The sequence below is a fragment of the Pipistrellus hanaki genome (assembly GCF_964339955.1).
Source record: "Pipistrellus hanaki genome assembly, chromosome: 6".
NCBI lineage: Eukaryota > Metazoa > Chordata > Mammalia > Chiroptera > Vespertilionidae > Pipistrellus > Pipistrellus hanaki.
This window is the reverse complement of record NC_140508.1, coordinates 64272696-64298562: the sequence shown is the minus strand read 5'-3', so window position 1 is coordinate 64298562 and position 25867 is coordinate 64272696. Positions and strand designations below refer to the sequence as shown.

At 43.2% G+C, this 25867-nt stretch overlaps 1 protein-coding gene across 3 annotated transcripts in view; it reads right to left on the bottom strand.

Annotated features, from left to right (window-relative positions):
* The window catches only part of EEFSEC (eukaryotic elongation factor, selenocysteine-tRNA specific), a 207920-nt gene that overhangs the window by 121494 nt on the left and 60559 nt on the right, over nt 1-25867 (bottom strand). For all 3 annotated transcript variants that reach the window (XM_084886932.1, XM_084886933.1, XM_084886934.1), the window contains exon 2: nt 1028-1235. In XM_084886932.1, the coding sequence (XP_084743058.1) occupies nt 1028-1235 (208 nt within the window). The remainder of the gene's footprint in view (nt 1-1027; nt 1236-25867) is intronic.

The following is a 25867-nucleotide window of genomic DNA, read 5'->3' as shown; positions in this document are numbered from 1 at the left end:
GTGGCTTCTGTCTCATAGTCTCCACACATCCCCACTCCCACCCTGCCTAGTAGCACTGTCACCTTTCTTCCCCCGTGGACCTCTCCTATCAGAATGTGCTGATTGTAATCAGAGCCAATAGCCTGACAAGATCTGCTAGATCTCCCTAGTTCACCCTTCCCTCCCTCCACTACCTTGATTCTGAGCCAAACTTCTCTCCCTAGAAAAACCACTATAACCTCCCCCCACCTCTCTCTGTTGCCTCCAGATCCTTCTTGCCACGCCATCCTTCCACCTAGAGCCAGCCATCTCTCTACATGGGAGGGAAACCTCTTTCAGTCAGTCCCCTGCACAAAATTCTTTAACTCCTGACTTTCCATAAGATAAAACTGTAAATTCCTTAGCACAAAATACAATAAAGGTCCTTTTGTCACCTGACCTTTCACAGTACCCCCAGCACAACAATGTCCATCAGTCCATTCATCTGTATAACCATCCGATTTTATAAACCTCTGTAACCGAAACATCTAGTCATCCACTAGAACTCATATCTCCTTTTCAAATCCTATCTCCAGTTGCAGCTAAACAGACAGTGAGGGAATACAGTCCCAATTAAACGAGCAGGAAGGATGGAGTCCTCACCAAAAGAATTTTACCTACCCCTTCTAGGTCCAGGTCCTACACACTAGACCTTACTGCAAACATGAACACAGAACTGCCTGTGCCCACTCTGACCACATGAACAAGGGCACACCCTATAGTGGAGGGCCAGCAAGATGGAGGCAACCTGGGTTTCTCTAAACATCATGCAGAGCAAAACCACACAGTGCTCATGTTAGGAAAATACCTGTAAAATCAACTTCTTGCTTCTTTATGCCTCTGTACTGTTGAGTCTCTTCCAATAGCATCTTAGCCTTTACCCTTCATGCAAGCAAGGGCCAGGTGATATCCTACTTACTAGGATCCAGTGTTGACAGCTGCCTCCCAATCCGTGTGTGCCCTAAAGCCTGCTTGTGTATGTGAACCTTCCTCTCATTGGCAAACCTACTTGGTGTTCTCCAGGGTCTTCTGCATTTTCTTGGTCATTTTATCTATGGTTGCCTGTTTCTTTCCTTCAGCCAAGAGGTCCGTCTTGTTCAACACCACAATCAGCTTCTGGCAGGCAATCTGTCCAATCACAAGGCATTCTGCTGACTGGGTCTGCATCCCCTTGGTCACATCGATGACCAGCATCATCAGATCAATGATCTGGGCCCCTGGAAGGAGAAAAGACAAGGTTAGAAATGAAAAGGGGAGAGGTGAGCTCAGAAAGCTGCCCAATGCGTTAGGTCAGGCAAAACCGGCCCAATTAAAGTATTAAAAGTGGGCGGAGTGGGAAATGAACAATTATCACATACCTCCTAGCACCGGGCCACAGGTGACATGCTTTTACCTACAAGATTTCACTGAATCCTCATAACTAACATGAAGGGCAGGTGTGTTACCCCATTTAGAGATCAGAAAACTGAGGCCTATAAAAGAAAGCTTGCCACACAGCTAGCCTGAGCAGGACTAAGTGACTCTAAAACCCATGACTTTCTATTGCACCAATCCTATCATTTCATTCCATCCTACATAGGAAAATATAAGCAGGGAAAAGCTTAGTGCTTGACAAATGCCTAAAGATTTGCCCCTGCAAAGAGATAGGAGAGGAGGACTAAAAAAGTGAAGAAGAGCCCTAGCTGGTTTGGCTCAGTGGGTAGAGCACCGGCCTGTGGAATGAAGGGTCCTGGGTTCGATTCCGGTCAGGGGCACATGCCCGGGTTGTGGGCTGGATCCCCAGTGGGGTGTGCAGAAGGCAGCCAATCAATGATTCTTTATGATCATTGATGTTTCTAGCCCTCTCTCTTCCTCTCTGAAATCAATAAAAAATATATTAAAAAACAACAAAAACCACAGACTTGGTGGTTTAAACAAGAGAAATTCATTTTTTTTTTTTTAAAGTGAAGGAGGAGTTTGGGTGGGTAAAGGGCATCTCCTCTATGGCTCCTGGGCCTTTTCCTCATAGTACTTGTGGTTTCCTCATGATCACCTCATGCTTAACTGAACTGTATCTACTCACTTCTTCTGTCCTTTCTGTGCTGGCTGGGGCTTCCTGATCTTTGAGGAGTGAGTGGGGGGGGGGGGGGCGGGCAGAGCAGGAGCATTCAACTATATCAACAAAACATCATATGTATATGTTCATATACTAGTATGTGCATATATGTGTGTGCATGCATATGTATGTGTGTGTGTATGCATGTCAGATTGTGAGTATGCCCTAAATACACAGCCACAGTTGAGCTGAACAATGCTGGGACAGTGATTCTATCATCTCATGAGCAGGACAAATTATGTACAGCAGACTCATCTTTTTAAGCCATTGAGTCCAGCCCTAGCTGGTTTGGGTCAATGGATAGAGCATCAGCCTGCAGACTGAAGGGTTGAGGGTTTGATTCCAGTCAAGGGTACACACCTTGGTTGTAGGTTCAATCCCCAACCCTGGTTGGACACGTGCAGAGAGGCAACCAATCAATGTGTCTCTCACATCGATATTTCTCTCTCACTGTCTCTTCCCCTCCCTTCCACTCTCTTTAAAAATCAATGGAAAAAAATATTGGGTCAGAATTAACAACAAAAACACAAAAACAACTGAGGCCTATAAAACTTCATCTGAAAGATTGTCTCATTTCTACTGAATCACCAACTCGCTCTGTTCCAGCTCCAGTTCCCATGACCCATGTCAGGCCCATGTCACCTAATGGGTCCCTTCGCCTCAACTTGTCCCTCTGAAATCCATCCTCCAAGCAGGCTCCCAAAAAGAATTTTCTAAAGATACATAACTGATTCATACACTGTTGGAAGGGTGGGAAGGGGTAAAATTAGTACAACCTCTATGAAGATCAAGTTGGAAACAGCTATCAAACATACATAATCTTTGACAAAACCAAGCTCACATACATGTAAAATGTCCTTATAGCAAGCTTATTCCAGTTGAAAACCCTAGAATATCCATCAGTAGAGGACGGGGTAAAAATCATGCTATAGTGAAAGAATACTATAGCAGGGGGTCCTCAAACTTTTTAAAGTGGGGGCCAGATCACGGTCCCTCAGAGAGCTGGAGGGCCGGACTATATGAACTACTAATTCCTACTGTAACACCTCGGCTGCGCTCACTGCCCAAAAAACCTGGCGGGCAGGATCAGACTCCTCTGCGGGCCGCATGTGGCCTGCGGGCCGTAGTTTGAAGATCCCTGCATATAGCCATTAAAAATAATCTATAGCACTATAGAATGATCTCCAGGGTAAAGTGAGAAAAGGAGAAGAACAACGTAACTTGTGTTAAAAGGAGGAAGTGTGTGTGTGTGTGTGTGTGTTGTATATTAGTATCTGCTTCTTTATGCATAAAATATCTCTGGAAGAATATAAAAGAAGCAAATAACTTTTGATTGTCTGTTGGGAAAAGAGCTAAGTGACAGACAGGGGACAAGAGCAGGAAGAAAAATCCTGACTGTAGAGTCTTCTGTACCTTTTTCATTTTAAACAGGAGTGTATATTATCCATTCATAAAGAAATAAAATTATAATGTTAAATACATAAATATCAAGTAAGACAGTGACCTGACTGTGTTATTCTCCTGCTAAGAGCCCCCACTGTCCTATGATTAAAACCAATCTCTGTGGTGTGACTTTGCCAGCCCCTCTTTTACCTCACAGTGCTGAACACTCTCCCGGTGCCAAGGATCTCACTGCACTTCATAGAGCCTTTCTCTATGCTCCTCACTCAGCTCCGGGGTGCCCCACACACACACATTAGCCTGAGCCCCACCCACCTCAGGTCTCTCCACATGTTCACCAGCCTGTCACCAGTACAGTGCTATGTGGCCAGGTTTTGAGGCAGCAGGATGGGACAAAGCCTGCTGATAAGCAGTAAGGATGTGCATTGAGTTCTCAGCCTCTGTGCACTTGTCAACAAAAACTTCACAGCAGTCTAGCCTCTTCACCCAGCCTGCACTTTACACTGAGAACTGAGGCACAACCCATGCTGGTTCCCACTCCTTCCCTGTCGTGCTTTTGTTCCTGTCCCTCTCTGCCCAAACCTTACTTGCCCTGACCCTTCCTTCCCACCCCACACTGAGAGCTCACAGACCAAGGCCTGGATTTCAGTTTGTATTCACAGCAACCCAGCACAAGACCCAGCTCAGGCACAGCTTAATCAATCTTTGTTGGACTGCCTAAGCAAACACCAGTTCCCCCTACCTCCTCCACTTTCTTACCAGGAATTGGTTTCTTTCCTCTGAAATTCAATTTCCTATTGGTCTATAAAACGATCTATTATAGGAGTCCCTTCTCTTGGCCCAGTAGCCAGAGGGGAAGGACGCTGTATAAGTATTTAGTCCACCTCCCATCTGATGCCTGTTGGGGCCATGGGATGGGAAATAAAAGTGAACTGACAAACCCAGAAAGATAAGTGCAGTCCGGATCCAAGCCCTCCGAGGCCCACGGGGATTTTCTCTGTGGCCTCGCTCTAACATCCACAAGCCGCCTTTGTTGCAGGGAGCACTCAGCTCTGCTCCAAAGGCCAGACTCTCAAGCAGACTGTGCAGCGCAGCCAACATCAGGGATTTCTAAGGAGACCAAAGGTCACAGTGACTTGACTGGACCTACTGAGAGCCAGGGCACCACTGGAAACTGGGGTCACCATCAGGCAACCGCCCGGCTGCCTGGAAGCAGCTTTTTGTTACTCCATTTCTTCATCAAACTTTTGATCAGACGACAGGAAGTGACATAACTGGCCCATCTTGTCTTTTTCAAAATCCCTAGTATTGCCACAGAATGAATCAAACAGTGTCCTTCCCAATTCCCACGAACCCAGGGAAGGAAATCATACTGAGACCAGAGAGAGTGGGTGGGAAACACAAGTCAAAAACTTGCAGTATACAAATGACCCTCTATATTTCTCAATCTATCAGAGCTTTTCATCTGGTTCTACTTACTGTAGAATTCTTTAAAGCAGTGATTTTCAACCTTTTTCATCTCATGGCACAAATAAACTAATTACTAATATTCTGTGGCATACCAACAAATAAAGATTTTGCCAATCCAACAACAACAAAAAATAGGTATAATTTTGATTCATTAACACTGGTTAGCTATGGTTATGTTGGCTGTTGTCATTTTTTAAGTTGACAACATAAGAGAAAAGACGTCAGTGCCTAACTAATAGTCAGGAAACTTCATTTTTATTTTATTTTATTTTTAAAATATTTTTATTGATTTCAAAAAGGAAGGGAGAGAAAAAAGAGACAGAAACATTAATGATGAGAGAAAATCATTGCCTGGTTGCCTCCTGCACGCTCCCCACTGGGGATCAAGCCCACAACCTGAGCATGTGCCCTGACCAAAAATAAAACCCCGACCTCCTTCCTAGTTCATAGGTCGATGCTCAACCACTGAGCCAAGCCCGCCGGGCTGGTCAGGGGTTTTAAAATTCTTACAGCACACCAGGGTGCCGTGGCACAGTGATTGAAAATCACTGCTTTAAAGATTTGCAGAGTAATTATAACAGGGTTCAAGTTTCTCAGTAGTTTTGAAATTTCCAATTCTGTAATTATATATTTTAAACATTTCAAAAATAAAAACAGAATTAGTATTTTATCATAATGCACAACTTAGTAAGAGCCCCCACAAGTGGCCATCTCCTTCCCTATGATTCACATATGCACAAAGCGCCCCCCCCCCCTTTAATGGGGGAGAAGGAGGAGGAGGAGGAGGAGGAGGAGGAGGAGGAGGAGGAGGAGGAGGAGGAGGAGGAGGAGGAATATTAACAACGTGAAACAAATATTAACAATCCCTCCCCCAAATCCAGTGGTATCCATGAGCCCCTCGCAGGGATCTTTGGTGAGTGGCAGCCAATAGCCTAGAACACTCCACCAAAAGGTAGGAAATCCTTATTGTTTTAACCTGGCCTGCAAAGGTATGCTCCTCTACAAACTCCTGCTAAATTCCACCAGACCGGCCAGGAGACACCTGAGTAGGAGAACCATGCCACACCACAAATGGACCAAAAGAAGAGCATATTTCAGCATTCCAAATACCACAGGTAACAAGCAGGAATGGAGCTGACCTAGCAACAAGTGGAACCAGTGTGCTGCTTAATGAACAAGAAACCCAAAAGATGTTGTCACATTCCAAGCAACAGCCATCTAGATTGGGAGCTGGCCTAGTGCCAAGCCCTGGGCTCGAGACTTCACTCATAGGTTGCAAAACTGGAAAAGAGCATTCTTTAGCCTGCACAGTGCCTCTGAGAATATGAACATATTACCAACCCTTACAATTCAAGAGAGAACACACAAAAAATCTTTAGGAGACAGCAGATAATGACAGTACTGGGTCTGCCTCTAAAATGGCTGTGAAGCAGCTGCCCCTTGAGAATAGTAATATATTCCCAATTTTACTCTGATCCACACAACTTTCTATTGCTTGCTATTTTGGCTTTTGTACTGCCAGCCTGGCTCTTGATGGCATATCAGCTTCTGACTTCCGCTTGATGTGCCTTAGCTCTGACCCTCACCATAACCCCATACAGATGAGACTCTCCCATTTTAATGGAGGGTGATCTGAGGTCTGGTCACACAAGAGTGAATAGCAGAGGCGGAGCTAGAATCTCGGATGTCTGATTTCAAAACGCCTGCTTTTGCAGAAACCAGTTTGGCTCAGTGGATAGAGCTTCGGCCTGTGGACTGAAAGGTCCCAGGTTCGATTCTAGTCAAGGGCATGTACCTTGGTTGCAGGCACATTCCCAGTGTGGGGTGTGCAAGAGGCAGCTGATCAATGTGAGAGAAACATCGAAGTTTCTAACTCTCTATCCTTCTCCCTTCCTCTCTGTAAAAAATCAATAAAATATATATATATATTTTTTTTAAATCTGCTTTTTCTATTGCCAGAGTCCTCCAACCTGAGTCTCCTAGGAACCCTACCGCATCCTGAAGAGCAGATGGAAAAGCCCTGAAGATGAGAAGAGGAAGACGAGCCGAAAAGGTGCTAAGGCAAACTGCCAGTGTCCTCTAAAACACATCCAAAACCAGAGGTACTGTCCTTCAAGAAGAAGCAGAATGTACATTTATCACCACCTAAAGAAACCCAGAAGGAAAACTGGAAAGTCACATGCAAAAGAATGACAGTAAACAGCTATTTGTGATACCATACACAAAAAGTAACTCAAAATGAATCTAAATATAAATCCTAAAACAATTAAATACATAGAAGAAAACATAGGTACTAAACTTATGACCATGGTCTCAGAGAGGATTTTATTAATTTGACCCAAAAGGCAATAAAAGCAAAGGCAAAAATAAATTAATGGAACTATACCAAATTAAAAAGTGTCTCCACAGCAAAACAAAAACAAAAACAAAAAAACATCAACAAAACAAAAAAGCAACCAACTGAATGGTATAAGATATTTGCAAATAATACCTCCAACAAAGGGATAATAGCCAAAATACACAAAGAACTTATATAGTACAACTCAACAACAAACAATTTAAAAATGGCCAGAGCAGACACTTTTCCCAAGAAAACACACAAATGGCTAACAGATATATGAAAAGGTCTTCAACTTCACTAGCTATAAGGGAAATGCAAATAAAACCACAGTGAGATACAATCCGCTAGAATGGCTATTATCAGTAAGACCAGAAGTAACAAGTGTTGGAGAGGATGTGGAAAAATGTATATTGGTACAGCCACTATAGAAAACAGTATGGAGGTTCCTCAAAAAATAAAGACTAGCCGAAACCGGTTTGGCTCAGTGGATAGAGTATCGGCCTGCGGACTGAAAGGTCCCAGGTTCGATTCCAGTCAAAGGCATGTACCTTGGTTGTGGGCACATCCCCAGTAGGGGGAGTGCAAGAGGCAGCTGATGGATGATTCTCTCTCATCAATGTTTCTAACTCTCTATCCCTCTCTCTTCCTCTCTGTAAAAAAAATCAATAAAATATATTTTAAAAATAAAAACAAACAAACAAACAAATAAATAAATAAAGACTAGAACTACCATATGACTCAGCAATGCCTCTTCTGGGTATATACCCAAAAAATGTAAAAACATTTATTCGTAAAGGTGTATGTACCCCTATGTTTGTTGCAGCATTGTTCATGGTAGCCAAGGCATGGAAACAACCCAAATGTCCTTCAATGGATGATTGAATACAAAAGATATAGTATATAAATACAGTGGAATACTACTCAGTCATAAAAAAAATACTGAATTCTGCCATTTGTGACACATGGATAGATCTTGAGAGTATCATGCTATGAGAAATAAGTCTCACAAAAAAGGCCAAGAACCACTGAAACCAGTTTGGCTCAGTGGATAGAGCATCGGCCTTCAGACTGAAAGGTCCCAGGTTCGATTCCAATCAAGGGCATGTACCTTGGTTGCGGGCACATCCCCAGTGAGGGGTGTGCAGGAGGCAGCTGATGGATGTCTCTCTCTCATCAATGTTTCTAATTCTCTATCTCTCCACCTTCCTCTCTGAAAAAATCAATAAAATAAAAAATTAAAAAAAGGACAAGAACCAAATGATTTCACTCATATGCGGGATAGAAAACTGAAAGTAACAAATAAACAAAACAAAAAACCCCAAAAACTCATTAACATAGTCAACAGTATGGTCGTTACCAGGGGGAAAGGATAAGGAGAGACTGAAGAGGGTAAAGGAGTCAAATATATGGCGACCGAAGAAGACTAAACTTTGAGTGATGAGCACTTTACACTTGAAACATATATAGTCTTATTAACCAATGGCACCCTAATAAATTGAAATTTTTTTAAAAGAAAGAAACCCAGGAGAACAATTGGAGCAGTGTTAGTAGTGCAGAAATAGAGGAAACAAAAAGATGTAAGGAACCAAGAAAAAATAAACAGCCTCGGACAGGACAGCTGACAGACAGAGGTGCGGGGACCCCTGCCAGAAGAAGAAAAGCAAAGGCACAATGGATGCTGGAGACTCGGGGCAGAGCATTGCAGAGCTGAGAGCCGGCGGCGGTGCAGAATGAGGTTTGCTGCTGGGAAGCCTTGGGTAGTAACCTTCCTTCTTTGAGCCTCAATGTCCACATTTGTACGTTGGTAAAAGCATACAACAGTGACAGAGGGACAGTGAGTAGCTGTCTCGATAAAACTAAAAGTGGGTCTCTATCTTACACATTGCGTCAAAATAAATTCCAAATGGATCAAAGTTTTAAACATTAAAATATATAAAACTGGAAAAGTGTTGAAAGAAAACAAGACAGAACTTTTTATAATCTTAAAAGTAAAATTACCTAGTAAGACACAAAACCCAGAAACATTTTATAAAAAGGAAGATCAACAAATTTAGCATATAAATCAATGTTTCTGCATAGAAAAAAAATTATGAAGGCCAAAGATGACTGGGGAAAGAAGCTTAAAACACACAATACTGGAAAAGACTACTTCTATAAATATTTAAAACGTTTCAAATTGGTAATATAAAGAGCAACAATCCATTGAAAAATATAAACAATATCAATAGACAGGTAACACTCAACACATTCACTGAGCTCCTCGTTGTCAAAACCCTAGTGATGAGAACCAGCAACAATCCCTACCCTTAACAAGCAGGGCTCACTGGTCCTGAGGTATGGCCTAAAGCACACAACACACCCAATTCATGAATCTCACGGAAGGGAGAAGATGATAAGTGTCCTGGGGATAAAACAGAGCAGGAGAAGAAGGCTCAGGAACGTATGGGGGGCAGGCAGGCTGACATTTTAAATCGGACTATCAGGACAGGCTTCACTGAGAAGGAGAGACATCTGAGCCAGGCCTCACAGAAGAAGGGGCTAACAGTTAACCAGAAGAAGAACATTCCAGGCAGACAGAGGGGTGGGTACAAAGACCCTATGGATGTCAGGGTGTCAGACAATCAGCAAGGAGGCCAGGGTTGCTGAAGGAAAGTCAGACAGGAAGCAGGTCCAAAGAAAAGAAATACTCATAGTTCAGACATATAATAGGATGCCCTACCTCACCAATAACAATAAAAATGCATACTGATGCCAAAGCCGGTTTGGCTCAGTGATAGAGCATCGGTCTGCGGACTGAAAGGTCCCAGGTTCGATTCTGGTCAAAGGCATGTACATTGGTTGCGGGCACATCCCCGGTAGGGGGTGTGCAAGAGGCAGCTGGTCGATGTTTCTCTCTCATCGACGTTTCTAGCTCTCTATCTCTCTCCCTTCCTCCTCTCTGTGAAATATCAATAATGTAAATATAAATATAAATATAAATATAAATATAAATATAAATATAAATATAAATATAAATATAAATATATAAATATAAATATATATATGAAAAAAATGCATACTGAAACTACAGTGAGATTCTAGATTTTACCTTGAGGGTTGACAAAATTATTGTGACCATAATAAAAGGAGCCGAGGAGCAGTTAGTCCTTGTGCTGCCAGGCACTGCCGGTTACACACACCGACTCACAAAGCCCTCCAGACAGCCCTGTGAACGACCCCCATGTAGAAATGAGAAAATGAGGTCAAAGGACTGAGATAAGGGGCTAAATTTCAAAGTCAAGTTGTACAGCTCCAGAGTCTATCTCATCCCTCAAAACATTTGGTAACCCCTGCCGCTAGGGTGTGGGGAGAGAGACAAAACCTCTTCAAAGGCCATTTTTGGGAATAGTCACCAAATGTGCAAATGCACATATCTGTAACCAACCACATCCCACATGCAAATGAGGCACATTCAAGGACACCACTGTACTGTGTCTGCAACAGCAATCACATGGGGCCAACCTGAATGCCTGTCAGGAGAGAAGCAGTTACCTACACTTCGGTTTATCCACATAACAGAATATTACACAGCTGCTAAAAAGCACACAGTGGCTCTATATCCCCTGAATAGGCACTCCTGCCAAAAGTGTGTGAGCAGTATACTGGCATGTCTACAGATTTTCATGTTAAAGTACAATATATGCCTGAAATCTCTGTCCTTGAAATTTTTAGAAGAACTGGTCATAGCAGTTTGACTCTGGGGCAGTAAACTAGGTAAGCAGGGATGGGATGTAAGGAAGATACATTTATTGTCCACACTTCTGTGCCCCTTAAGTTTTGAATCATGTACACATATTACTGACTCAATAACTATTTATTTTTAAAGTAAAGCTTAGTATCAATGGAAATCAGTATTATTTACCATGAGTAAAAGAATTTTTTAAAAGTACAAGAAAAATAAAACTGCTACCGGTACTAAGTTCTAGCCAGACACGGGAACTAGAGGCACCAGAGACAACCTTAACATAATCCATGAATTTAAAGAATCCCGAAGAGGGAATAATTTTCTTACCATGGTTAACATCCGTTAATGCCATAAAACCACTTAAGGCACCATTCTTGGTATGCATCTCCTGTTAGGAAACTCTGTTAAGAGGGTGGATTTGATCCTGCAAGTTATGACAATCCAACGGTGGAAGCAGAAAAGAGATGAAGGTAGACACCTAATAATGTCTGTGTAAAGGTCATTAAGACATTCTGTTACTGATGTTTCATCCTTCCACAGATCAATGGAGAAACTACAGACTTGTCCTCACAGCATAACAAGCCACGGTCAGGCTTGCTAGAGAGCAATTCCTAAATCTAGGCGTAGCAAAGCCATGACTAGCATTTACTTACATATGTTTAAATTAAGTCATTTTTTGAACCCAAGTATACTTATATTAAAAAAAAAAAAACTTTACACCAAAATAAATGCATTAAACTTGACATAAGTTAATTAGAAAGATAAAACAAAAAGACAAAACAATGTGGTACAATCTTACAAAATGCTAACTAGATCTGCCTGCTGAAGCTCTGAGCCTGAGGCCTGCCCTCTCTTTCTCTCTCTTAAAGAAGGGCAAGAGGCTGTAAAAGATACTACACTTGCACTAAATCAAGTCTTTCTCTTCAACAAAATGGGAGAGATTGGATGAGAATTGGAAGAGGCATGACCTTGCAATCTTGTCAAGCAGGAGTATTAATCACACCAGGCACTGCCTCACACCATCCCTCATCAGAGGCATGTGGCCCACCCTTAGGAGACACCGAAGTGAACACCACTCCCAGCGCCCTCCTCAGGAAAGGAGCAGAGGCAGGCTCAGGCATCAGAGGAAGAGCAGAGGTGTCCCTACCTCCTCAGGTCAAGGGATGGTGGCCACTACTGTCTCCTGTCCAGGTAGAGGCAGAGGCGGCACCATGGGCTATGGGCTGCCAACCTCACCAGCCAGTTCGTCTTTTGCTTCTTTAAGCTACTGTATGATAGTCCATCTGGAGTAATCTTTTTAGCTGACTTTGCACAACAGTAAAACTCCTGTTCAGGAACAGTGAAAAAGAGCAGAAAATGGAATTTGAAATGTAGAAATAAAATAAGTGTGGGCCATGAGCTGTAATTTGATTTCATGCTTTACAAGGAAATGAAAGAAGGCTTCCTTAAAATGCACGGTTTCTGTTCTCTCCCCTCAATCCCCCTCCCCCCTTTTAGCCATTTTAGGATTTCCTCTAGCACCGAAGAGAAAATAGGATTGTGGAAAATGTTCAGTTCTCAAGTGTCACTGCCACTCAGGGGCAAGCTCGATTTTAATGTGAACTTCCCATTCTGGGTAAGAGGAAATTCTTCAATTAATAAACCGGGTGTGTGGAGGCCAGTATTTAAGGTTTAATCAATTTCATCTGTACTTAGGATAAAAAGACTGACTATTCTACTTTTTTTTTTCTCATTTACCTTCTTTAAAAAAATAATAAATGAATGTTTTATTTTAAATTCTTTGAGGTTCGTATCTCCTGTTTCAGGAAATATTGTCTATTTCATGCAGTGAGTATAAAAACTTCCTCCTCCTTTTTTACTTTTGCTAAGAATTTTTTTCCCCCCAAAATAACTAAATTATCCTGGGCCCTCATATTCTGTAACAGCTTGGGAGATGATACAAATTGTACAGGATTTTGGCAGACACCTCAGGGGTGGGGGAGGGAAACAGAGACAAATCACCAAATATGGATGCAAGAACTTCTGGACAAAGCAGTAAGAGGTAGACATGGGAATGCAAATTATGAAGAAAATCCATCCTAGAGCGGCCTAAGTACACTTCACAGGGATGTCTGAGAGTCACAAACACACTAGGAAAGAGACCCTGTCCGTGGGCCACCCAGTCCCTTACAGTTCTCTCAGCCAGGGGTGGACACAGAAGGACAGCTCAGAATCTCAGAATGAAACCAGGGAGCTCTTCCTACAGTCTTCAATAAACACGAGGGCTTGCTGATCAACCAGAAACAACAGGACTTGGGGAGGGCAGGGAATTCCTGAATCTTTGTTAAGTGGCCACTGATGCTCTGGGTCCACTCACATTCTGGGGCAGAGGTCACAATCAGGCCCCACAGCAGAGGGTAAAGAGCATAAACTTTGGAGAGGGTCAACTGGAGTCTGAATCTCGGCTCCACTTGCCAGCTGTTGAGTCTTTCATGAAACTCCTAAAGTCTATGGACACATTTCTTCATCTATAAAATGGAGATGGGAATTAGTCAAAACCACTACTACCCTTTTAGGAAGTCCTGTGGTGCACCTAACATGGTGCTTGGAACAAAAACTATGCCTGATCCATAGAAATAGGAGGGCCAGGCCTTACAAAGATCTGTGCAGTTCAGTGTAATCCCAGGTCTTCCCAATGCTTTTATCAAGGTCCTTGGGGGAAATGCTACCTTTTAAGTTAGGGGTGTCGAACTCAATCAGAGAAGGGGCCAAAATCTAAAATCCAGCCTAAATCGCGGGCCGAATGATTTACTGAACAGTCATAAACTGACAATGTCATAAACTGACAGCGGAGTGCAGTGATGACAGCGCGGTGGGGGCCACATTGCAAGGCCTGGCGGGCTGGATTTGGCCCGCGGGCCTTGTGTTTGACACATGTGTTTTAAGTCAATATTTTTCATTAAAGCTCTGTAAATCTAGGGCCCTGTCAATGTGATTTCCATTGTGAAAATGAACAAAAAAGTTGCATCCTTCGTAACAGTTGCTACAAATTAACAAGGGTCTAAATTTTGCTGGCGACTGTGATACACAACAGCCCATCTACATAAGAGAAATGTGAGGATCAGAAGAGTATGAAGGGCTCACTAAGTGAGAGGGAGGAGGGCAAGGAAGAGGGGATAGAAAAAAAGGAGTGGGGGTAGAAAGGGGAAGAAGGAGAAGAAGAGGAGTGGCAAGAAAGGGAGGAGGAAAGAGGGAGAGAGGGAAGATAAGAGAGGGGACAGTGCATTTCAAGACTGTACAGTTCCCACAGCTAGAACATGATAGAACCAGGAGCCAAAGCTGGGTCTGCCTGATATGACACCTTCTCTTGAAGTGGCACCAAAGAAGATTTCTCTTGCAGACAAGTCTCCTGTAATCCCAAAAGGAAACTCTAATGGGAATTTCATTATGAGTGTTTTCATATCAAACAGCAGGTTGGCCCCTGGGTTTCAGAGCACATGCATCTTCCCTTCCTAGGGGGAGGTGTGAGGAGAAACACCTGTCGATGTGCAGATCACTATGAGAATGAGGGCCAAATGTGTGGGAAGGGAGAGACACAGGGTTTTGAGGGAGCACACCAGATCCTACTTCTGCTTCGCCTACTTGCATGCCTAGTGAGACCTGGTCCCAGTGCTCTATACACTTGAGCCAGAGTGTGTCCATCTACAAGATGGGGATCATATGTTATTCAAAGAATAGTATGGGACTCATGGGCCATGCATGCAAATCTCATGACCCAGGGTCTAGCACACAGCAGGTGCTTAATAGTGGAAGTGATCATTATACTTGGGCCTGAGTTCCAGTTCTCACTAATTCTAGTGCTGGACGAAGGCCTGTCCTAAAATGGGACAGTGAGGAGGAGTATACCCAAACATAAGAGCCTGCAGGGCCCTGGTGCACCTGAACTGCATGAGGTGGGCAAGATGCAAGACAAAAAGTGAAACTAGAGGGAACAGAAACTCCTGTGCCAATCTGTAGGGAACAGTCTCTCCTCAGCTCCAGCCCACATGGCCAGACAGGAATGTGGGACTGAAGTTGCCAGATCTTCCAATTTCTCAAGAGAAGCCAAAAATCTGGGTTATTATGTGAAATTTGCCAATTTTTAAATGTTGACAACCAATTCAAAAACATGTTTAAACTGTATGACCCAAACAAAACATGTCCGGGGGCCAAAACCAGCCAGTGTGAGGTCTCTGGAGGGAGTTTTCTCTAGAAAGGAAAGTTGGAAGAACAGAATAAACATCCAGCTTCTTTGGCCAGTACCTGCTTGAATCAGAAAAGCATGGAAGGACCTATTAGTCAGCTGCCCCTATGACCCATATTTTGGTCTTGATGGGGGTGGAGAAGGTAGTTTCTAAGATGAGTTCACCCCACAGGAAAAGGACAGTGAGCTCTCCTTCTCCCCGGCCTCAGCCTCTTCCAGAAGAATGCCAGCTCTTTACACTCCAACATACTGAACTGAACTGAGACCCTCACCTAGTACAGCAACAACAGTGTAGCGATACTGTGTAAAACCAGGGTGACAAAAAAACAAAAACAAAAACAAAAACCTAATTCATAGGACTATAAGGGAGTTAATGCACATAAAAGCTCCAAACAGTGACCGACAATGTTATCTTCTTTCTGGTGGGATTTTTTTTTCCCTACGGTTACAAGCACAGATCCCCATGTTGAATCTCAAAATATTTCTCGTAGCTAGAAAGTCCAATAATAAGCTAAGACAGTTATTTTCCTGGAAAAATGAAACAGGAAAACCTCAGAGACACCAGGCTGGAATTTTCTCTAGAGCAGAAGTTATCTGTTCTCACTGAGTCCTTGGTATAAGCACTTTCCAGCAGAAATGAACATTATCTTCATAGTTAACATGAAATGGTGCTTTGTATGTATTACTTCATTTACCTAGAATATAGGTACTAACATCAATAGCCCCAATTTGCAGAGGCACAGAGAGGTTAAAGCACTTGACCAAAATCGAAGAACTGGTCAGTGGTTTTTGCCGTAGCCTCAGATACAAACAGGTCTTCTAGAAATGGGTCTCCTTTGAAGGAGAGAAAGCAAGTTGGGGTATTCTTGACTAATGTCAGCTAACGGTGCTAGAAAGGCAAGGCCAGAGTTGCAGAGCCTAAGAGAGTGAACTTAGGAAACTGTTTCTGGGGAAACAGAAGGAAAAAAAAAAAGACAGGATGGGGTAAATCTACCATAAAAAGTAAGTAAAATCAGCAGAATTCCTTCATGAAAAGGGTGGAATTAGCATATGGCCTCAGCTGCCAAGCGAGGCCATTGAAGCGAGCAATGTAAATGAGTTCAAGATACAATTAGACATTTTTCTGGACGGAGACAAAGGGGACTGAAGAAGGCATGGCAAGTCACATTTCAGAAAGAGCAGCAGGAACCCATTCCCCTGTAGGGCCCACCATGTATGCCTGAGCAGGTGACCACAGGGACAGCACAGAGGGCAGAGCAGGCTAGCATCACTGGCAAACATGTTCACCTTAGAGGCGCTCCCTCCCCACTATTAATTTAATAGAATGCCTCAGATAGTACTTGCAAAGCAGCTACCCAGACATTGAAATAATAGTTTGGCTCCCTTCTACTCTATACATCTGTATGCTACCCTTGGGCTGGGTCCCAGACTTCAGAATGAATATAACCCAGTCCCTGCCCTCCAGGAGCTCACAATCTGGTGTGAAGACACAAAAACCCGCAATATCAATACACTGCAGTATATCAAAGTACAATCAGATGTTTCTGCTAAACAAGCACACAAGAGGGAATTTAGCAATTGAAGAAAAGAAGAGGCAGAAAGTTGAGGGAAGAGGCTGTTTAGGCAGAGGACACAGCAGAAGGCTATGAAAGCCCCAATTGCCAAAACCTCATGGAGGATGTTGAGCATGTGGTTCCCCTAGATCCGTGGTCAGCAAACTGTAGCTCGCGAGCCACATGCGGCTCTTTGGCCCCTTGAGTATGACTTCCACAAAATACCACGGCCTAGGCGAGTCTATTTTGAAGAAGTGGCATTAGAAGAAGTTTAAGTTTTAAAAATTTGGCTCTCAAAAGAAATTGCAATTGTTGTACTGTTGATATTTGACTCTGTTGATTAATGAGTTTGCCAACCAAGGCATCTGTGTGGAGAGGGCCAAGTCACCTTGAGCTTTGAGAAAAAGGATGAAATAGCCAGAGGCGCCAACCGCTGGCCCATGGACCAGATAGGACTCAACTGCAACAAATCAGGACAGCTGTTTCCAATCTTCTCAAGAGCATAGCATATGTAGCCCACCCAAGGAATAGAAAACACTGTCCCTTGTGAGGGACACAATTTATTAAGCCCTCTCTAGCCCAACAGGTTCTGATGCCTTCCTTTGTGTGGCTCACAGCACATCTGTCTCACTTGGTCCAGCTCCGTGGGCCCTGTGTCCTCCAAGGTGAAATAAATGTTTACTCTAGTCACTATAAAAGGATGCAAACATTTCCTTTGTGTTCTCAGCATATTTGCTGGCACAGAGCATTTCCATCACCCCTGAGCTCCTGCCCCAACTGTAAGTAGAATTCTGTCCCTGTGCATATCCAAAGAGACAGAACAATCTCTGCTAACCTCTTGCATCAATGAACTGGGTTTCTTGATTTAAAATGAGAAATAACCCTTAGCATGTAGAAAAGAAGATGAGGCACACCCCTCTCTGTGCTCAGCACCCTCTCTATAAAGTGGTGTCACACCAGACCAGGTGAAGGAGTGACAGGACACAGGACAAGGGCTGAGTACTGTCCTTCCCTTCTTCTCTCCCAAGTCTTGTAAACACTGGATATCTTGCCACCAGATCTCTTCTACAATAGCAGAGGAGAGAGAAAATGGAGGTACAAGGTCTTCCTCCGCCTGGAGAGGGGATAGAGGGGCTCCATCCCACTCCGTGGCAAAGAGAAATGGCATTACGCTCCCCTTTATAAAAGTCTACTGTGTGCCCAACACCATGTTAGGGACACTTCCACCTACGTTCACATAATCTTCATAACAACCTTGCAAGGTAAGCACTGTAATTCCCTTTTCCACAGGCAGAAGCTCTGTCAGAGAGGTCAATTCCCAGGCCTAACTAAACACACAGTGAGTGAGCAGCAGAGCCAAGATCCCAAAGGCCATGCTCTTTCTTCCATAATCCTGCAGAGCTCCCTATTGCGAGGTGTCCTCATTTTAGGGGGTCTTGCAACTGCCCCTACCACAGAAAAAGGTTCTTAAGAATAAACACAAAACCAAAGAAGAAACAACACTGGCCCAGGGCTGGAGATGGTTTGACTCACCCTAGCAATCAGTTCCATCTTTTAGAGAAAAACCACTCTGTGCAAGGTGTGCTTTCTGGGATAGCACTTATCTTCCTGTTTCCTCTCCCAGTTGTAGCCCCTACATCTGTGGGCTATAGATTTAGGCTGAGGTTAAATGTTTCATCCTACTCAGGGTAAACATTCCCAGACAGCCATGCATAGGGCATAAAACACAAAACTCAGAAAGAGAGATGTAGAGTCAAGTCCCACTCTTACCACCTGACCTGAAGAAGCTGAATCATATCACAGAACCTCAGGCTCTTCACTATTACCAAGGATCTTGGAATATAAGTGTCCCTGTATCTCTTTTTGGCAGGGGATAGAGGGGAAAGAAAGGTATCATTCTTAAAGACTATTTTTTTAGAAAACTTGGAAATTTCTGAATATGAGTGAAGAACTAGATATCAAAGATATTACTATTGTTAGTGTGAAAATGACATTGAGTTATGCAAGGAAATTTTATTTTTTAGAGATATATACCTAAATATTAGGGGTAAAATGACTTGAAATCTTATGAATTTGTTTTAAAGTACTTCAGAAAAAAGTGTGTGTGGGGGCGGGGGGGAGAGAATAGTTGAAACAAGCATGACAAAATCTTAGTAACTATTAAATCTGCATGATGGGTGTATGAGAGTTCGTTCTCCCTATCTTGAGTATGTTTGAAAAATGCGGTAAACTCTAAAGGACAGGGTGTGGCTTGCTGTCAGGGACACTTGCCATTCTCACCAAAACACTGAGGAAATCTAAATGCACTAGAAGTAACTGGAAGTCACTTTGGAGAACAGAGAACTATAACCAGAATGATTTGTCTTTTCTGAGTCAGAAATACCTGGATCTAAACGCTGGTTCTGCCAGTATGGCAATCTGGGCTGCTGATCTGTCCCATCACCCACCCACAAAGAGGGATATCATGGCAATCGTGGAGGGAGAACTGGAGATCTTGTGCATGAAGTACAACAGAGGAAATATAGGCCTGAAGCCTAGCCTGCTTTTGGATGTTCCTGGGAAGTTGATCTCTGCTTGCCCTGTTCTCACAGTAGACAGGCTGGGATTGTTTCTACCAATTACTTCAGGCAGGTACCGAGTTAGAACTTCAGAGTAGTGCGTTAGAAGCAGAGACAAGAAGGGCATGAAAACCCTTATGAGAATGGCAAAGGGAGCTTCCTGCACCTGGAGAAATCCTCAGACTGTGTGGCTAGTAATAGCCATAGCCATATATACCCAGGGGAACTTCGAAGAACCTGGCCATTCAGCTCTGACTGAGAACATATTGAGGTCTCTGAAAAGGCCCCTATATCTGACATTTTAAGATATTTATGTCCTTTGTGTCTGCAAGCACTTGTGTACCATCACTGGCCACACTGCAACAGCCCAGAAACACCATTACAGAGTGCTCAATAAGTGGGAATGATCCCTACTATCCCCAGTTCCACTTCTAGAGATGTAATGTGTCTAATTCAGAAATATTCCCTTGATGGAACTCAGGCACATCTGAATGACAACACAGACTCAGGAGCCAGAATATCTGGGTTAAAATCTCAGCTCCATTGCTTATACAGCTAATGACTTTGTTAAGTTATGCATTCTGTCTTTGGTTTCCTCATCCACAATATGGGGTGATAACAATGCCGATCCTATAGTGTGAGAATGAGAGATACGTATTACTCTAATAAAGTGCACAGAACAGTGCCTTGCACCTAGTAAGTGTCCTTGTTTGCTATTATTATAACTGGTAGTCGTTCTTTTTAAATAGCATGCTCATAAATGTATTCCGACAATACTGTATTCCTGGACACAACTTTAACTAGGACAATGTTTTTACTGCTGGCCCCAGGCAGCAAGGCAGTGAGAGTGCCCAATGGAAGAGCCCTCCAAGATCAATTTCATCAGTACATTTCTGTCCAGTGTGTTATTATGGGCCAAGCACTACTCTAAAGGGGATGCCATAGTTTCACAAAACAAGCAGGGTCCCTGTCCTCCTGGAGTTTACATTCTCGGGGGAGATACACAGACACTTCTGGATAGAGAAAAAAACTATGCAGAAAATAAAACGGGATTGTGGTATAGAGTAGTGGGGTACAGCAGGGTGATAGTCTAAAGAGTAGCCAGTAAAGTTACATTGGAAGATGAAAGTGAAGAGTTCCCAGCACAGGAAATGGCAAGTGAGAAGGCCCCAGTGAGAGGACAGGTCTTAGTGGCTGCACAAGCTGCAGGGAGGTTGCTGACAGGGATCCTTGAAGGCTCAAGAAGGGAGCTTGGGTTTTATCTCACTTGTAACAGAAGGCCAATGGCAGTTTTTAGGTGAGGGAGTGATACCTTTTAAAAGTTCAGTGGGGACAATGGATTATTAAAGGCAGGAAGCCAGTTGGTAAGTTGATGCTGTGGGTCAGGGGGAGAGGATGGTGGATGGGCCAGGACAGCACGGAGTGCTCCAGAGCACTTGGACACAGAGGTGGCAAGCTGACCAGGGACCTCAGCCCCACCTCTTCTTCAAGTCTAATACAGAATGACTAATCCTCACATTGTCTGCTCACAGGCCCCTCTCCTCAATATCTGTACGCTTCCTGACAGCAAGCACTGGGTTTTATTCAGTGTACCCAAGGCGCAGTGCCTCTAAGCTTTTTGAAGATATGAAAGAATACCCGTCTATAACTGATAAGAGCAGAATAGAAGGGGAAGAATTATTGTCTTCCTTAGGAGGGAGGCTACAAATAATGTCTGAAACCGAAAAAACAAAAAACAAAAAATAGCATAGTAACATGTTTTAAAGATTATACAAAATATATCCACTAAAAAAGTTGAAAATGGTTGCTTTTGGGGAGGAAAGAGGCTCAGTTTTTACTTACTTGTCTGGCTTCTCTACTAGATTATAAATTCTGGAAGGGCTGGGGCCCCGTTCTGACCACCCACTATACAGCACAGTGCCTGCCATGTAGGACACATTCAATAAATGCTATTATAATGAATACCGGTCCAGAATCACTCTTTTAAACCCCAAGCCCAAGCCTCTGGAACATTCCAAAATAATGGCTGCATGGACACATCTAAAGAAAGAAGGAAACACAAATCAAGACAGTGGAGTGGCGCAAGTAGCCCACTGTAAGTAGAACACTGCGCTTGGCCCAGCCGCATCTGTTTGTTAAAAGCAACTAAAACAAAAATTGTTTTAAGTTACAGCTGGTGTCTGAGCCACTTTATCACCCACTTAAGATATAGAGCTGATTATTTTTCCAGCAACAATGAAAAAAGAAAGGCTGAAAGTACGGTGTCCTGTTACCAGCTATTTCCAGAGTGGTTCTTACAGTCTACATCAGTGCCAGGGCCAGAGACAGCTAAGGAGGCCTACCCAAACTTGTTACACTTGGTCTTTTTTTTTTTTTTTTCTTTCATTTTCCCCCTCTTGCATTTTAGTTCCTTGAATCATGCAAAGTACAATCTCTTGGATAGCATCTTTCTGTACTCCCAGTGCTATTTGCCAAAAGCTTGCTAAAAAGGGACTTGGATTAAAAGAAACATATGTACACTGTGGTCTTGACTCTTGGTCTCTGCCCCTTACTTGGATCTGGATTCCAACACCAGCTCTCCACTGGCCTGCTGTGTGGTCTTGAGCAAGCCTTTTCACCCCTGTCCCTAGCCCCAACTTTCCTCTTCTATAAAACCTGAGTTGTGGAGCAAAGTGGAAATATTTTATAGTGCCAAACAGAGCCTGAAATATAGACATTGCTCAATAAATGGGATGGTAATTAATATTTGACTCATTCTATCACTCACACCACCCCTCCTCTAAGATGCTGAGGTTTCCCAGGAGGTCTTCTCTCCAGGACAATAATCATGGCAAGAGTGGAAAAGAAGACCACAGCTGAGACAAATTATGCACATGGGAGGTGAGGAAAAGGGAGCTGTGCCACTGACTCCCAGACTGTCATGTATTTGTTTAATTCAAACACATCCAGGCAGGTTGTAGGGGCAGGTGAGCAGGCCCAGAGGGTCTAGGCCTAGAGAAGTGGTTGGCAAATGCAGCTCTTGGGCCCCTTGAGTGTTCTAATGTCGCTTCTTCAAAATAGACTCGCGCAGGCCGAAAACGGACTTCTGCGCATGGGCCATGAAGTTTCAGTCACACTGTATGTGCGCGCCTACATGTGGTATTTTGTGGAAGAGCCACACTCTAGGGGCCAAAGAGCCGCAGGTGGCTCGAGAGCCGCAGTTTTCTGACCACTGGCCTAGGGGACTAAGAACCAAACTGGAGGACCGAGGCATATGTCTAATTGTCTCACCTGGTGATCCTTAAGCACCTCCTGCTGGGAGACAAGGGAGGTAACACCCTGTCTTTGTGCCACATCAGCTACTGAAGAGGATACCACTTCTACCCCAGCCTCACTCACTCCACCTGGGATGACAACCTCTGGTTAGCACTTGGTCAAACATGGTTAGTACTTGAACAGGGCATTATGTCAGCACCTCTATAGGCTCGGTGTCCTTGTCACACACACCTCACACACACACCACAGACCTGAATTCTGTTTCAGAACCAGGGATGGGGATAATAATATCTCCATTCTACCTCATATTGTTGCTATAAGAATTCAATGAGTACATATAATGGTGGCTGGCACAAAGCATAAGTTGTGTTAACTGCTAGCTATGGTGGTGGAATTATGGTTAATTTTTATTTTCTTCTTCCTATTCTCTTGTCCAAAATTGGAAAAATAACGTTTACTTCACAATAAATATAAATACTCTATAATAAAAATGGTTACCTTATTACCTACTAAGCTATTAGAGTAAAAATGCTTGAGTCACACATATAATGAATCCATCCCAGGGTCCAGAGATCAAATATCCACTTTGCTCCACAACTCAGTTTTCAAGTCCACTGCCTTTGGAAAAGACTGCCCCTGCCTCTCTTGTTAAAGGATTCCAACCCATCTATAGTCTCCATTGCCCTAAATCAATCACAATGAATGGGACTACACTGCCTTGTCCCAAGAGTGGCCTAGCCAGAAATTGGCCAGTGACCTGTGACTTCAGCAAGCTGAGCTAACGGGTTCCCCTGGGGATCTTGTGTGATTCACGGAGAAACAAAGCCTCGAAATTGGCGTTGAAGTGAGGGGTGTGAAGGCTGAGTGGACCAGTCAAAGGGTGAAAAGATGGATGTGGGGACAGGAACCCTGGCTGGGGCAGATGGAAGGCCAAGCAGGGACACAGCTGTGGTGCATGGTAGAGACAACCACCTGCTCCAACCTGGACTGAGCATGCCTAGCCCAAGCACAGCTCTGCCTCTCCCCAACCCATCCCTTCACTAGAGCCATTCTCACCTAGTTTCAGGTTCTGCAATCAACTGAACCTAAACTAAAACCTGTATCTACAGACCTGTTCACAGACATGAAGCCACTCCAGTGGAAGCTATGCTTGGTGACTGGCCAAACTTTGATGTTCTCCATTTCACAACTGGCCAGAGTCTTGTTTATTTTCCCTGTGTAACTTTTGCAATGTTTCAACTAAACAGGAAAAGTTTTATCAACAATTTCCAAAGCGAAAAATAGCAGAATGTTTGGATTGTAATGAAGGCCGGTAAATCTGCTAGGCTGTGAGACACTTGGAACCCCATGCAGAAACTGTGCTTCTCCTGTGATGAGGGAGACTAGTCTAATCACAATGCCTCTCTTTTCCTTTGGGATCACCTCTTTCCCTGTCTCAGTTCCTAATATAAAAGTGGCAGGAACTCTAGTCCCAACTCTAGGTGTAGGGCTGGGACCTAGATCCAGCTACTCAGTCTCTCCTGTGCCTTCTGCTAGGACTCCTGGGGAAGATCTCTCCTCTAGAGGAGCTGGCTCAGCAGAAAGCAAGCTGAACTGAGGAACCATGAGCAGCTCCTCAGTCTCATGGGAGCCAGCACACTGAGAAGTAAGCCGACATGAGGGAAATGGAGCCAGGGTCCTGATCATATCATTTGATACCTTGGAACCAGCTGTACTTAAAGCCTGTCATCATCATCTTGCTGGTTTTAAGAAGCAGTTTGGGTTGAATTTATGTCCTTTACAACCAAAGATTATATACTAATATAATGTATTAGCCCATGCTTTTAACAATTCAATTCACTTTGAGTATCATGATTTTAATACCTCATAGCATTTTCCATGCCACTAAACTGACTATTTATACACATTATCTCACTTGACCCACCAACACGTTATGATTACCCTTATTTCACAGACAAGACCCAATGAATTCATTAACTTCTACGATCAATGTCACAGTCATCATCATTTTATCTAATGTCACATAGATATTGGGAAGTAGAGCCAGGATCCAGAGCCAGGCCCTCTGAATCCCAAACCCATGTTCCTTTCCCCAGCAGAGGCCCTGCCACCTTTGTGTGCAATCCCATTCTAAATGTAGGCAGACACAAAAGGAGAGCAGGCTGCATCCCTAACATCCAAGGGCTTGCAATCACCTTGAAGCTAGACTTAAGTCCACAAATGAATTAGGGATGTTAAAAGCCATAATTTAATTGAGAGTCCAAGTGTGTGGTCCAGGTAGCAATCACATGGCAGAAAGGAGAGGTAGGAAAAAAAAAAAGAAAAAAAAAAGGCTACATCTACTTCAACAATGAAACACTGCATCTTCTAATTCAGTTCTTCACAGGCCACCTCAACTCCCCCAGACACATCTTCAACCAAGTTTTCCCATATTATGTGATCTTGCTGTTGTCCTCTTCCAGTCTGCAAAGCATTCCTCATAACTATACACTAAGAGTAATACAGAATCAGGCCATGATCTGCTGCCCAACAGCCTTTTTCAAAAGCATCTGAATAACTGCCTTTAGGTGACACCATGCACAATAATTTCCAGTTTTCCTCCTAGAAATAAATAAGCCTCAGATAATTCTATAATCCTACTTTACATCATCAATATTCTGGTATCAATTGATGGCCTCTGGGTCTATACTAGGTTATTTTTTATTGAGTATCTTAACTTGTGGCTGCAAATAGTTACTGAATAAATTCTACCTCACGGACCCAGACAACGTTTTTAATTTAGCCATCACATTTATGTAACTAAGAAAACTGAACTTTTAAAAATTCATATCATATTTCCTAACCAACTTACATTATACTAGTGATATGCCACTGAACGATTTTTCTTAGGTCAAAATTTTTCTTATCAAATCATAATATAATATTAAAGATATGTTCCAGAAATGAAAAGTCAGCAAGAACTCCAAAAAGACTTGAAGGAAAATCCCACAATGCAGTAGTTCTCAAATGTTAAGTCATTCCTATGCCACCTTTATAAATTGTGCTATATCCACTGCTTCTTCCTGGCTTTGTTTTCTTCCTTTAAGGATTCAATACTCATGGAGCTTATATTCTAGTGAGAGGACAGATAAACAATACTATTTAATTAATTACAAAGGTCACTTCAGATGGTCACAATGCAGTAAAGAAATTAAATTTTGATATTATGACAGTAACATGAGGACTGATCG